The 12,695-nt window shown below is 43.1% G+C and overlaps 1 protein-coding gene across 1 annotated transcript in view; it reads right to left on the reverse strand.

Moving 5' to 3' along the window:
* The window catches only part of DCAF4 (DDB1 and CUL4 associated factor 4), a 31,899-nt gene that overhangs the window by 15,313 nt on the left and 3,891 nt on the right, over nucleotides 1-12,695 (reverse strand). Inside the window, exons 2-4 of the mRNA XM_047079405.1 lie at nucleotides 3,482-3,578; nucleotides 1,220-1,323; nucleotides 640-797 (exon numbers count right to left, since the gene is read on the reverse strand). Coding sequence (XP_046935361.1) covers nucleotides 640-797; nucleotides 1,220-1,323; nucleotides 3,482-3,570 — 351 coding nt within the window. The 5' untranslated portion in view covers nucleotides 3,571-3,578. The remainder of the gene's footprint in view (nucleotides 1-639; nucleotides 798-1,219; nucleotides 1,324-3,481; nucleotides 3,579-12,695) is intronic.

Raw genomic sequence — 12,695 nt, forward strand, 5'->3', positions numbered from 1 at the left:
ATAATGGAGAATGTTTTCAGTTCCACAGGATGTAATGAAAAAGCAAGCGTACTAAATTGGCAGAAACCATATGCATAAAGTTCTAATGGTCTCCTCTTCTTGGCAAGAGGAAAAGTCCATCACAAGAAAGAATGTGTGAGCTAGGAATTTGGTTTGGTGCCCACGTCCAGACTCCCCATCAATTTATGCCTGGGGAGATGAAGCCACCCCACTAGTGAACACAAGAATGGCACTGGTCACTCAGGTCTGCTTTCTGTTCGACTACTAGTGACCCCGGGGCCCCCATAAACCACTGAAATGTGCTGGGATGTAATCCCCAGAAGGGATGCAGGAAATCCTCATATCCAAACCACATCCCTCGGTTTTCTATTTAAAATATACAATTACTGAAACCATTTCATGCCACTTCCCAAGATTCTTCTGAGAAAGGACAAGATGTGAGAATCACTGATGAAACTTTGCAGATAAGAAAAGGGGGGTGGGAGATTTCTTGCCTTCTTACTCGCTTCATCAGATTACTATGGTGGAAGGTTGATGTCACATTCCCTCAAGTGCACCATGCTAAGTGTTACAGAGGCATCTGCTCGGCACCTCCTATCAGCAGTGGATGGATGTGGCCATCACGAGTGTGGAGCCCACCTTTTTCTGCTTGTCTTCTTCCTCCAGCAGCTGCAGCCTTTTGCTTTCCATCTCCTTGTGCCGGATGCTCTCCTTTGTGAGGGGGTTGCAATTGTTATGTCCGGGGAGCAAGCGGAAGTAGCGCTTCTTTTCCGGGTCAAAGTAATACCCTGGCAGATCTTTAGTCAAAAAGAAATGAAATCCACTTAAACACTGCACTGACCCATCTATGAAGGAACCCAGTGATCTGTCCACACCACCCCTTACAGATGCCTATCTTTTCTGAGGGGCAGGAGGTGGGCTAACATTGTCACTCCCCATCCGATGCCCATTTCGGTCCTGCACTGGCGGAGCCATTTGCCTCAGAATCCCCATTCCTGACACAGGATGTTTAGTCAGTGTTTTAATTTGCTCCAGAGTTTCCTCCAAGCCGGGAACGGGCGTCGTTGACACACATGGAGTTCACCCACATGCCAGGTGCAGACACACATGGCTAAGAAGGGCAGCCAAAACAGTTAGAACCAGATGATGAGGCAGGGTGAGGTTTCATCTTTTCTACAGGCAGGGACACAGGAGGTCTACCATCCAGCAGACGCCTCACCTGGCGCGGAAGAACTCCCAGCTGTGCCAGATGAGGTCGATGGGGCCTCGTCATCATCGGCACGGCCAGAATCCTGTGGGCTTTGCTGTGCCGCTGTGTTACACCTGTTGACACACAGTCACAGTAACTTGCAGTGAGGAGCTTGAGTTCCATTCTCTGACTGTGGGATCCTGCTGGGGTCAGTCAAGGCAGTTCCATGGCCTTCATTTCAACCCTCTGATTCTTCTGATTACCTGGGGAGCTCTGACCTCTCTTTTCCTGGAAAGCAGTGTTACCTACTACAAATATACAGAAGTCAGGGCAAGGTTTTGGTTCCTCATCCTTAACAGGACACGGGTCACAGTAATTCCCTTTCCTTGTCTCCTCATGTGAGCATTTTGTGAGATCTTTTCAAAATTTCCAAATGAAAAGGGGAACAGAAATCTTTGCCAATGAGAATGTTACCAGCTGGGCTCATCTGTCAGCTCAACAGCAGTTACAAGGCCAGGTGCATTTCATTCTTTATTGGATTCAGCAGTACAAACGGTTTAAATTTTACCTGGCTACACAAGCTTACAGATGGAGAAACCGGGGTTCAGGGCACAGAGGTGATTTGCTCAGTTAATACTGGGATAGAGCCATGGTTTAAACACCTGATTTGCAAAACTACAAGCAGCTTCTGTGGCAATTACAGGCTGAAGGATATAACGATATACCAAAACACCTAATTTTAGAATCCTGACAAAATCCACTTTAAAATCAAGAACTTCCTGCCTATCCCTCAAAGGAATACAAACTGAATCACTAGGTTGAAGGAATGAAAGAACTTTCTCTTCTGTCTGTGAATTCTAACTATGCCATTTCAGAGAAAATCATTTGCTCTCCCTTTTTATGGCCTGGACCTTTCTGAGGCAGCTCATCTGGCTGCTGCAAGAGAAGGATTAAGCATCAAGAGCAAGAGTCATCAGCAGCAAGAGAAGGATTAAGCATCATGACAAACGTCTACACTTCTAGTCCAAGGAATGCTGTTCCATTCTGTCTATACAGAGCCCAAAAGGTGGCTGTCTGGCGTGTTTCCACAGTACCTGCCAGGAAGAGTAGTGCTCTTTTTGCACAGATCACATTTCTCTGCACATTGGACTCTCGTGCGAAGGCCCGGGGCCCCCAAAATATCCATAGCTCTCCTTACAAAACATACAAACACTGGGCACCATCCTGATCTTTCTACAATATGGGTCAAGTCTGGGACTCTGGCTCAGAGTCACCAATTTTATCCTGCACCTAATGAGGCCCACCATGTATGAAGGGCCTGCTCAGAGGCAGGAAGCCCATCAGAGGCTTTACATAACAGTATTGCAAACCTTGTACTAGCTCTCTTGTACAAGGGTGACTCAGAGTGAAGTAATTTGCCCAAATTCACATAGGAAAAAGCTGAGTGCCAAACCTAGACCTTCTGATTCCAAAGCCCTTGTTCTTTCCACAACACTTTGGTGGTTTTTATTACTGTTTAGGTCAATCTGTTCTAGAGAAGCATCTTGGTATCTGGCATCTTCTGACCCTGTAGTTAGACACCCATCCAGTTTAGAAGGAGGTCTGAAGTACGGCAGAATTTTGAAATTGGCATGCAGGCTTTCTCTGGTGAGGAGGGGGCTGTGGAAAGATTTCTGCATGAAAGAAACACAGTCCAGTCCCAGAACAAGATGCCCACCTACAGCAGGATAAGACACTCCCCACAGCTCAAGGCCAACAGGACTTCTGGCCATAAGAAAAATAAGTTGAGAATGGAACATGTTTTATGCTGGGGACTTTGAGTACAGACTAAGTTTTACTTTCTAAACTAGGTAGCGGGTACATGATGTTCATTGTATTATTCTTTATACCTTTTTGTGTTTATTAGATAAACAATATTATATATTTAGCCTTTCTAAGGACTTAGGCTAAATGAAATTAGGTCTCCAGAAAGCTATTTTCACTGGCTAGAAAAAAAGGGAGAGAGAGAAAAAAAAAGGCTGCAAAACAGAAAAACAGCTCTCGAGTTCCATCTGTTAAGGTCTCCCTCTAAGCCTCTGGCTAATACTCTGTACAGAGGTCATGGTCACTCTCAGAAGAAAAGAGTCCGGCCATATCTCCTAACTACTCAATCGGTGGTGGGCAGGCTGACCTGCAGCAGTGGCACTGGGAACGTGGGCCCCAGCTCAGACCCTGCCTTTTGATGAGAACCCTGTGACTCCCGCTCACGGACAGGCTGCACGTGCTGGGGTGGCACTGGGCAGCAGCACTTGCCTCTCGTCAGAACCGTGTTGTCTGAACCAAGGGTTCTGCTGGTGGCCCCTTCGCACACGTCTTCTATTCTGCCTGTTGTTTTTATGCATTTCTGCTCCTAAAAGAGAAAAAAAAGAAAGTTTACATACAAATATGTGTGTGTATGCACTTTTCTGTTTGTTTTAAACAAAAATATTTTTTTAATGTTTTATTTATTTTTGAGAAAGAGAGACAAGAGTGAGAGCAGCGGAGGGGCAGAGAGAGGGAGACACAGAATCTGAAACAGGCTTCAGGCTCGGAGCTGTCAGCACAGAGCCCGACGCGGGGCCTGAAGACACGAACTGTGAGATCATGACATGAGCCACAGTCAGACACTTAAATCAACTGAGCCACCCGGGTGCCCCTGTTTGCCTTTTTTTTTTTAATGTTTAGTTTTAAGAGAGAGAGTGCATGTGAGCAAGGAGGGGAGGTGCAGACAGAGAGGGAGAGAGAATCCCAAGCAGGCTCTGCATCATGACCTGAGCTGATATCAAGAGTTGACACTTAATTGACCACCCAAGGCGCCTTTTTGCTTCTTGATAGTTCCTTCATGCTCAGAGCTAGGCAAAAGGATGGCTCAAAATGGGTTCTCACCAGAGCCAACACACCAAGCCTCGCCTATAAAGGCTGCCTCCTTTATAGGAGATACCGGTAAAATCCCATGCTCCTGAAGCCACTTCTTTGGCTACAGTTCTCCTACCTCACAGTTAACACCTGGCCTGCCAATCTGCCAACCTCTGGTTCCCTGGGTCACTGTGTGAGCTGATGACAGATTCTCACAATTACTTTAGATGGCAGTTGAGGCTGGCATGGAAATTCTTAGGTTATTCTTCTTTCTTTTCTTTACCAGATAACACCAGGGCATATAATTTTTCTTTCAATCCACACACATCCCTATTCATAGAGAACAGTTGACAGTGAACACTTTCTCCTACACAATTCCAGCACTGAGCAGGGAAAACTGTGAAATAACTAAAGGAGAGCTAGTGTGTGGGACTTCTCAACATGCTGTATAAAGGTTTTAACTTCCTGAAGTATGCTAGCTGTTAAGGGGACAGGTGTGCACATGCACTTTTAAAAATAAAAATGAAATAAAAACACTTCTTAATGACACGCATTGCCATATTTCAAGTGACTTTTTCAAATCTTATATAGCCTGAAACCAGCACTTGAATCACAAGTTTCAACACTGGGAATCACAGTAAGAGGTCTTAAAAAGATCAAACTGTGGTACATGGACCAGCTGCTCTGAGTTTCATGCTTTTCCAACACCTGGTGACTCCCCCCACCTCCAACCCATGGGAGACAATGATGACATCTTGCCGAATACTTTTTTTTTTTTACTGAATATACTTTAAAACCATATTCAAATGCCATAACAAAATTAGAAAAACATTTCGAGGGCTGAATGCAGCCAAAGAATAGGCTAGAAATCTATTTGCCTCTATTTTCCAACTTATACTTCTGAGCGGGGAATGCTTATTAGCATCAGAGCACCAAAAGTCTGGACTTCTGGTCTAGTACTTATGCAAACATTTTGCAAATTCTATAACAAAGTCCTCAGTTTGCTTGCTTCAGACAGTCAGTCTGCCTCCCCCACTGGGTCATCCCATAACCCGGATTACTTTCACCAGACGCTCTCCAGTCCTGTGTCAGAATGGAGCACTAGTGAAGCAAAGTCTGTAGCCCTGCGGATGTGGAGTCATCATAAATGTCTTATTTTGTCTTAAATTGTCATCCTCTGCTGGGACAGTATGAATTAACCTAGTTGGAGTCACTCTCGACAACGCAGGGTGTTGCCACTGTCCTCACACTCTTCCCACTTTCTTCTGGCCCTTACTTGGTAGCATAGGTCCCTGCCTCACAGAGAAGAGCGATGTGGCCAGGAACGAACACCCCAACTTCTCTCCCTTCCTTCCACAAACATCTGCCTTTCATACTTCTAACGGTTTTCTCTCTGGTCTTGGAGAAACAGGCGTCCCTGGGCCTCTTCCTGGCAAACCCACGCCACCTGGCTGATGCTCACATTCCTCAGACTCTGCAGCCACCCGTTCCCACGCATGTTCCATCAATTTCCCGTCCTTCTCTCGGCTTACGAACACGGCCAGGTTTTTCATTTGTATGCGCTCCCTCTCCGACCCAAAAGGAAGAGGAGTATTCTGAGCACGTGGTCTATGTGCACACATCCCACCTGTTGGTTTCCCAGTCATTCCTCAGCCCACTACAGTCAGGCCGCCTCCCTCACCTTTCTGCCGAAACGCTCCTGTGAGGTCCTACTTGCCAAAGCCAGTGGTCTCTTTTTAGTCCATTCCTACCACATGTGATGCCATGAAGCTTCACTCTTTCTTTGGCTTCTGGAATATCTGTCTCTTGGTTTCCCTCCTGTCAAATTCAGCCTTTTCTGGTTTCCCCATAAGTGCGTTTTCTACTGTTCTGTCCTAGATCCTCTTCATACTTCTAACATCTCACCTGCCAACACAGATTCATCTCCAAGCCCTAACATCCCTCCTGAGCATCCACTTCTTCCACCACCACCTCTCCCTAGCTCCCCCTCTGCTTTTACCTATCCCTTTTTCCCTTCTCTGTAAATAATACCACTACCGCCGCCTTCACCTCTGTTCAACAGTGTAACAACTTTATTCATCTTCCTAAGCAACCCATTTTCATGGCTCCTGGACACCACACATATGGGTCTCCCTAAGGATCAATTTTCCTAATCTTCATTTAAGAATAAAGTTGTATTTACTAACTAGTTAAGTTACAAGCTAAGAGGCACTGTGCAGACAAAGGGAAATAGGTAGGACTAGTGTTAAGAAAATTGATGAGAAGAGGGGCGCCTGGGTGGTTCAGTTGGTTAAGCATTCAACTTTGGCTCAGGTCATGATCTCGCTCGCGGTTCATGAGTTTGAGTCCCAAGTTGGGCTCTTGCTGACAGCTCAGAGTCTGGAGCTGCTTCAGATTCTGTGTGTCTCTCTCTCTGCCCTTCCCCTACTCACACTCTCTCTTCTTTCTCTCTCAAAAATAAACATTAAAAAAAAAAAAAACAGAGAAGAAAAAGATGCCATACTGACATAAAAGGATAAAAATTTCTGTAGACTGCACATTCTATACATATGACCCCAGTTTGCTTTAATTATGAAATAATGCATGACTCCAGTGAAGAACACAGTAATGGTTAAGTCAAAGGCTTCAGATCAGGAGGCAGGAGCATGGCCTACCTGCAACCTTATTCTCAAAAGAAGGGCACAAGATGATGAGGACACGGTAAATAATAACTAGTGAGTGCTGATTTTGGAATCTTTCTACACCATCACCTCACACAAACACAGGTTCAGGTTCTGCAACAGAATGAGAGGCTGACAACATCAACCAATCTGATAAGCAACATCAAGCCAAAGTCATTTTATTTTTTTCAAGTTCATTTATTTATTTTGGGCAGGGGGTGGGGGGGAGGGAAGGGCAGAGAGAGAGAGAGAAAGAGTGAGAATCCCAAGCAGGCTCCACACTGTCAGCATGGCACCCAACGCTGGGCTCGATCTCACAAACTGTGAGATGATGACCTGAGCTGAAATCAAGAGTTGGATGCTTAACTGACTGAGCCAGCCAGGGGCCCCAAGCCAGAGTCATTTTAAAAAGTCACAACAAATACAAGTAGACTAAACACAGAAAGGATTACAGTATGGTGAAAAGGGATCGTTTTGTACTTTTAAGAAGCCTATTTCAGGGGTGGGGAGAGTCTTCCCGAATACAGATCTAGTTCACTCTCAGCATCCACTTTATGCATTACACTTGTCCTTATCACTCTGTACCAAACTTTGTACTCTCATCTCATGTTAAATGTGATGTGAATTTTCTAAGCAAAGATCCTGCCTTGTTCCTTCCTCTGTTCCTAGCACCCATGACCTAGTTGGTTCTCAGTAAATGTTCACTGAACTAAACAAACACCAAAACAACCCTGCAGCTACTTTAAAATCCCAGGTAGCCCCTTTCTGCTCTAGGCACTTTCATTTGCTATTCAACACAGATTTACAGAGAACCCACTGAGCCCTGGGGAGCAGGCAGAGAAATAAACTGTGGTTTCCATTCTCAAGACACTAGTTGATCACTAGGGACGTAGATGTATGAACCGGTTCCCGCAGTGCCTCATAAGTGAAGACTCAGGTCTCTCCAGGTGTAGCAAAAAAGAAGAGAGTCATTGCTCTGAGTGGAAGGGCTAGAGGGGAGAGACAGTCTGAGTTGCGGTTGGAGTGTCAGGCAAGGGGGTGAGGGGCCTGCAGCAAGCAGTTTGCTATGGCCAGAGCCTAAAGTACAAGTGGTTGAGGGATGAGGCTGGAAAGGCAGGCAGGGCCAGCCCATGAGGCCTCTGCTATGATTAGACATCCATGTTGGAAAGGGCACTATACAGGCAGCACAGAGAATAAGCTGGAAGTTAAGGACTGCTGCAGCAAACCAGATGAGATGAACTCACCGGCTATGGAAGTGACACTTGGAACAGAGGATCTTGAGGTTAGACAGACTCAGGTGAATTTCATGTGACAGGTGGAGACAGAGGAGCGAGGAACCAGTAAGTGACTAACTGGTAGGGTCCTGACCTGGGAGACCAAGAATAAAGGAAGAAGAGCAGTTTGCGGGAGAGAAGACAATGAGACTCGTTTTGTACACACCAAATTCACGATGCCTGCAGAACAGAGGCAGGCAGCTGTAAAAAGCGTCTGGGAATCCAGAGAGGAAACAAGGCTAAAGATACAGATTTGAGAGTCATCAACACGTGAGGACACAGACTGAGACAAATGTAGATCCAAAGCAAAATATACAGTGAAGATCTGATTCAAAATTAGAGATAATTTTATTGGATAGTAATAGAAAATTCACATTTATCAGTTTTTAGATCAGTGTTTCTTAACTGAGGACAATTTTATTTACCAGGGGACTTTTGGCAATGTCTGGAGACAGTTTTGTTTGTCACAACTTGGGGGGGAGGGGCAGTGATGGAGGTGGATGACATTGCCAGTTAGTGAGAAGAAGTCAGAGATGCTGTTAACCATCTTACAACACACAGGATAGTCCCCTACAATGAATTAACCCAGCTCCAAATAGAGCTGAAGTAGAGAAACTTTTTTTTTTTTTTTAAGGCTGGTTGTTTTGTTTTGTGAGACTGAGCATGAGCAGGGGAGGGGCAGAGAGAGGAGAGAGAAAATCCCAAGCAGGCTCATGCTGTCAGCACAGAACCCCGTGTGGAGCTTGAACCTACTGTGAGATCACGACCTGAGCCGAAATCAAGAGTCGGATGCCTGTATGACTGAGTCACCCAAGTGTCCCGAGAAACTATTCTTGATAGAAGTGCTCACCAACAATTTGCTAGATGAAAATGCTGAATCCCAGCTTCTTTGCAGCTGCTTTGCCAGACAGGCATTAAGCAAGATGTGTTGTGGAAGACTGGGCTTGGCTTTGCCTTTCAGAGAATCTTGTAAGTACTTGAAGAAAAAAAATAATTTCTTTTTAAAATATTAATATTAAATATTAATATTTAATATTATTTTTTTAAACATCTATTTATTTTTGAGAGAGAGAGGGCAGGGGAAGAGCAGAGAAGAGAGGGAGACACAGAATCTGAACCAGGCTCCAGGCTCTGCACTGACAACAGAAAGCCCGATGTGGGGCTTGAACCCATGGACCGTGAAATCATGACTTGAGCTGAAGTCAGATGCTTAACTGACTGAGCCACTCAGGCGCCCCCCTTTAAAAATTTTTTTAAATGTTTTATTTGTTTTTGAGAAAGAGACAGAGCCCGAGCCGGGGAGAGGAGCAGAGAGAGAGGGAGACACAGAATCTGAAGCAGGCTCCAGGCTCTGAGCTGTCAGCAGAGCCCGATGCAGGGCTCGAACTCATGAACTGTGAGATCGTGGCCTGAGCCGAAGTTGGATGCTTAACCAGCTGAGCCACCCAGGCGCCCCAAGAAAAATAATTTCTAAGAGACCATTATTTTGTTAGAACAACGTTAATTTCAAAGAAACATGATTTAATTTTGGAAAGTGATTGGGCAATACTTATCAAAATTATGATATGAATATACCTTATGACACAGACACACAAATCCTCAACAAAATGCTAGCAAATCAAATCCAGAAGCATATAAAAAGGATTATACATGATGAGCAAGCAGGATTTATCCCAGGAATATAAGTTTGATTCAACATAGGAAAATCAATCATGTAATACAGCATATTAACAGAATAAATGGAGGGGAAAACTCCATGCGATTATCTCAATAGATGCAGAATGCCTCTCATGATTAAAAACTAGAAATAGAAAGGTTATAACTTCCTCAACTTGATATAGGGCATCCACAAAATACCCAAAGCTGGGGTGCCTGGCTGGCTCAGTCATTAGGGCACGGGATTCTTGATCTCAGGGTTGTGAGTTCAAGCCCCACATGGGTGTGGAGCCTACTTAAAACAAACACCCAAAGCTAACATTATACTTCATGGTGAAAAGAGTGCAAGTTTTCCCCGAAGATAAGGAACAAGAGGATGTCCATTCTCACCATTTCTATTCAGCAATGTACTGGAAGTTCTAGTCAGGGGCAATTCGGCAAGAAAAAGAAATAAAAGGCATCCAAGCAGGAAAAGAAGTGAAACTATTTCTATTTGTAGATGATATGATCTTATGTAAAAAAAAATCCTAAAGACTACACAAAAAACTATTAGGCATAAAAAATGAGTTAAGCAAGTTTGCAAGATACTAAAAAAAAAGGAGTTGTAATCCCATACTAGCAATAAACAATCTGAAAATTGAAATTAAAGAAAACAATTCCATTTACAGTAATATCAAAAAGAATACTTAGAAATACATATAATAAGGTTAAGTGTATAACTTGTACATTGAAACTATAAAACACTCAAAGAAATTAAAGAGGATCTAAATAAATGGAAAAACATCCATGTCAAGGATTGGAAGACCCTGAGATTACTAAGAGTCTCATGCTCTACTGACTAATCCAGCCATGCATCCCCCAACTGATTTTTGAAAAAGGTGCCAAGACTATTCAATGAGGGAAAGAATAATCTTTTCAACTGCTATGACTGCTGGATATTCACCTGCAAAAGAATGAATTTGGATCTCTATTTCACATCATACATAAAAATTAACTCTAATGGATTCAATATTTAAAACTATAAAACTCTGAAGAAAATAAAGGTAGAAATCATCATGATCATGGAATAATGGTTTCCTAGATACAACACCTGAAGCATAAGAAAAAAATAAATTGGACTTCATCAAAATCAAAAACTTTAGTGCAAAGGGCACTATTAAGTGAACCCCCCCCAAAAGCAATAAGACAACTTACAAAATGGAAGAAAATTATTTTTAAATCATATATTTGATAAGGATCCAGCTATACAGAATATATAAACTTAAGAGAAAAAATAACCCAATGAAATAATGAGCAAAAAAATTAGACATACAAATGGCCACTTAGAACATGAAAAGATGTTCAACATCATTAGTCACTAAGTAGATGCAAATCAAAACCACTTAGCACTTCATGCTTATCAGGATGGCTACAATAAAAAAAAAACACAACAGGTAACTAACTACAAGTATTGGTGAGGATGTGGAGAAACCTCAAACATTGCTGGTGGAAAGCAAAATGCTGCAGCCACTTTGGAAAAATAGTCTGGGAGTTTGTCAAAAGTTTCAACCATTACCACATGACTCAGCAAAACCCAGCAGAAATGAAAACCTGTATCTATGCAAAAATTTGGACGGTAACATTCACAGCAGTATTCGTTAACTGTCCCAAAGCAGAAACAACCCAAATCTCATTCAACTGATGAACAGATAAACAAAATACACCACATCCACAGGACAGAGTTCAACCATGAAAAGAGTGAGGTATGGATGCCTGCTACAATGTGGATGAACCTCGAAAACATTAAGTGAAAGAAGCCGGACAGAAAAGGCCACATATTGTATGAATCAACGTATAGGAAATCTCCAGAATAGGCAAATCCAGATACAAAGAGAAGGGAGGAGAGAGGGGAAGGAAGAGGTGGTTTCCAGGGGGCCTGGAGTCGGGGAAGAGAAGGCAGAGAATGGGGAGTGACTCACTGGTACAAAGATTTCCTCCCTCACAAGGTTCTTTATAAAAGAAGCTTCTTGAGGAGTCTATTTTTCTGTTATGAGTAATTGCTTTTCTCAGTCATCCCAGGTTAGTTGATAAAGACTTTGATTACATTGTTTTATATTTTTAGGAATAAGAGTCACTGTTACACCCTTTACCTAGGTGCTGACTTAGTAAATTTTTATAGAATTTTAAATGATGGGTGTCTTGGTGGCTCAGTTGGTTAAGTGACTGACTCTTGATTTCAGCTCAGGTCATGACCTCACGGTTATGAGACTGAGCCCCCAGTTGGGCTCTGCACTGCTGGTGTGGAGTCTGCTTGGGATTCTTTTTCTCTACCCCCCTTCTGAGCGCTCTCTCTCAAAATAAACATTAAAAAACAAAAACAAGAATTTTAAATGATTTATGATGTTCCATGTGTACCTGTTTATGTTTTCATAGGCAATATTCCACCAAATTATTAGCTTTGGTAACAAAAGCTATGGTATCATATATAATACTTTACTATGACAGCAGTTTTGTTTGTTTTAAAACCAGAATCAGGTTGAATGTGACTTTCATTTAAATTAAAATTTATGGGGCGCCTGGGTGGCGCAGTCGGTTAAGTGTCCGACTTCAGCCAGGTCACGATCTCGCGGTCCATGAGTTCGAGCCCCGCGTCAGGCTCTGGGCTGATGGCTCAGAGCCTGGAGCCTGTTTCCGATTCTGTGTCTCCCTCTCTCTCTGCCCCTCCCCCGTTCATGCTCTGTCTCTCTCTGTCCCAAAAATAAATAAACGTTGAAAAAAAAAAAATTAAAATTTATGCCTGTGCATTTGTAAAACACTGATACACTAGTGTCATATTTCCTTTATTCTGTTTGGTTACATACCTACTGAAAGGTAAATATACAGAGTGAATGATGAGACTTCATGTTTCAGTAAGTTTAAAAAAAAAAACTTGGTCTTTTTACTTAATGTTTCATGAGATAGAATTTTTTAATCAGAACAACTAGATAGGATCCTTTTCTGGAGTCGACCTAAAAGAAGCTAACTGGAATTGGTAGATCTTTTGGTTTCTGTTATCTACTTACT

Source organism: Lynx rufus, unplaced genomic scaffold, assembly GCF_022079265.1.
Source record: "Lynx rufus isolate CCGP_SWC_20201006 ecotype Redwood Valley unplaced genomic scaffold, mLynRuf1.p SCAF_17, whole genome shotgun sequence".
NCBI classification, from domain to species: Eukaryota; Metazoa; Chordata; class Mammalia; order Carnivora; family Felidae; genus Lynx; species Lynx rufus.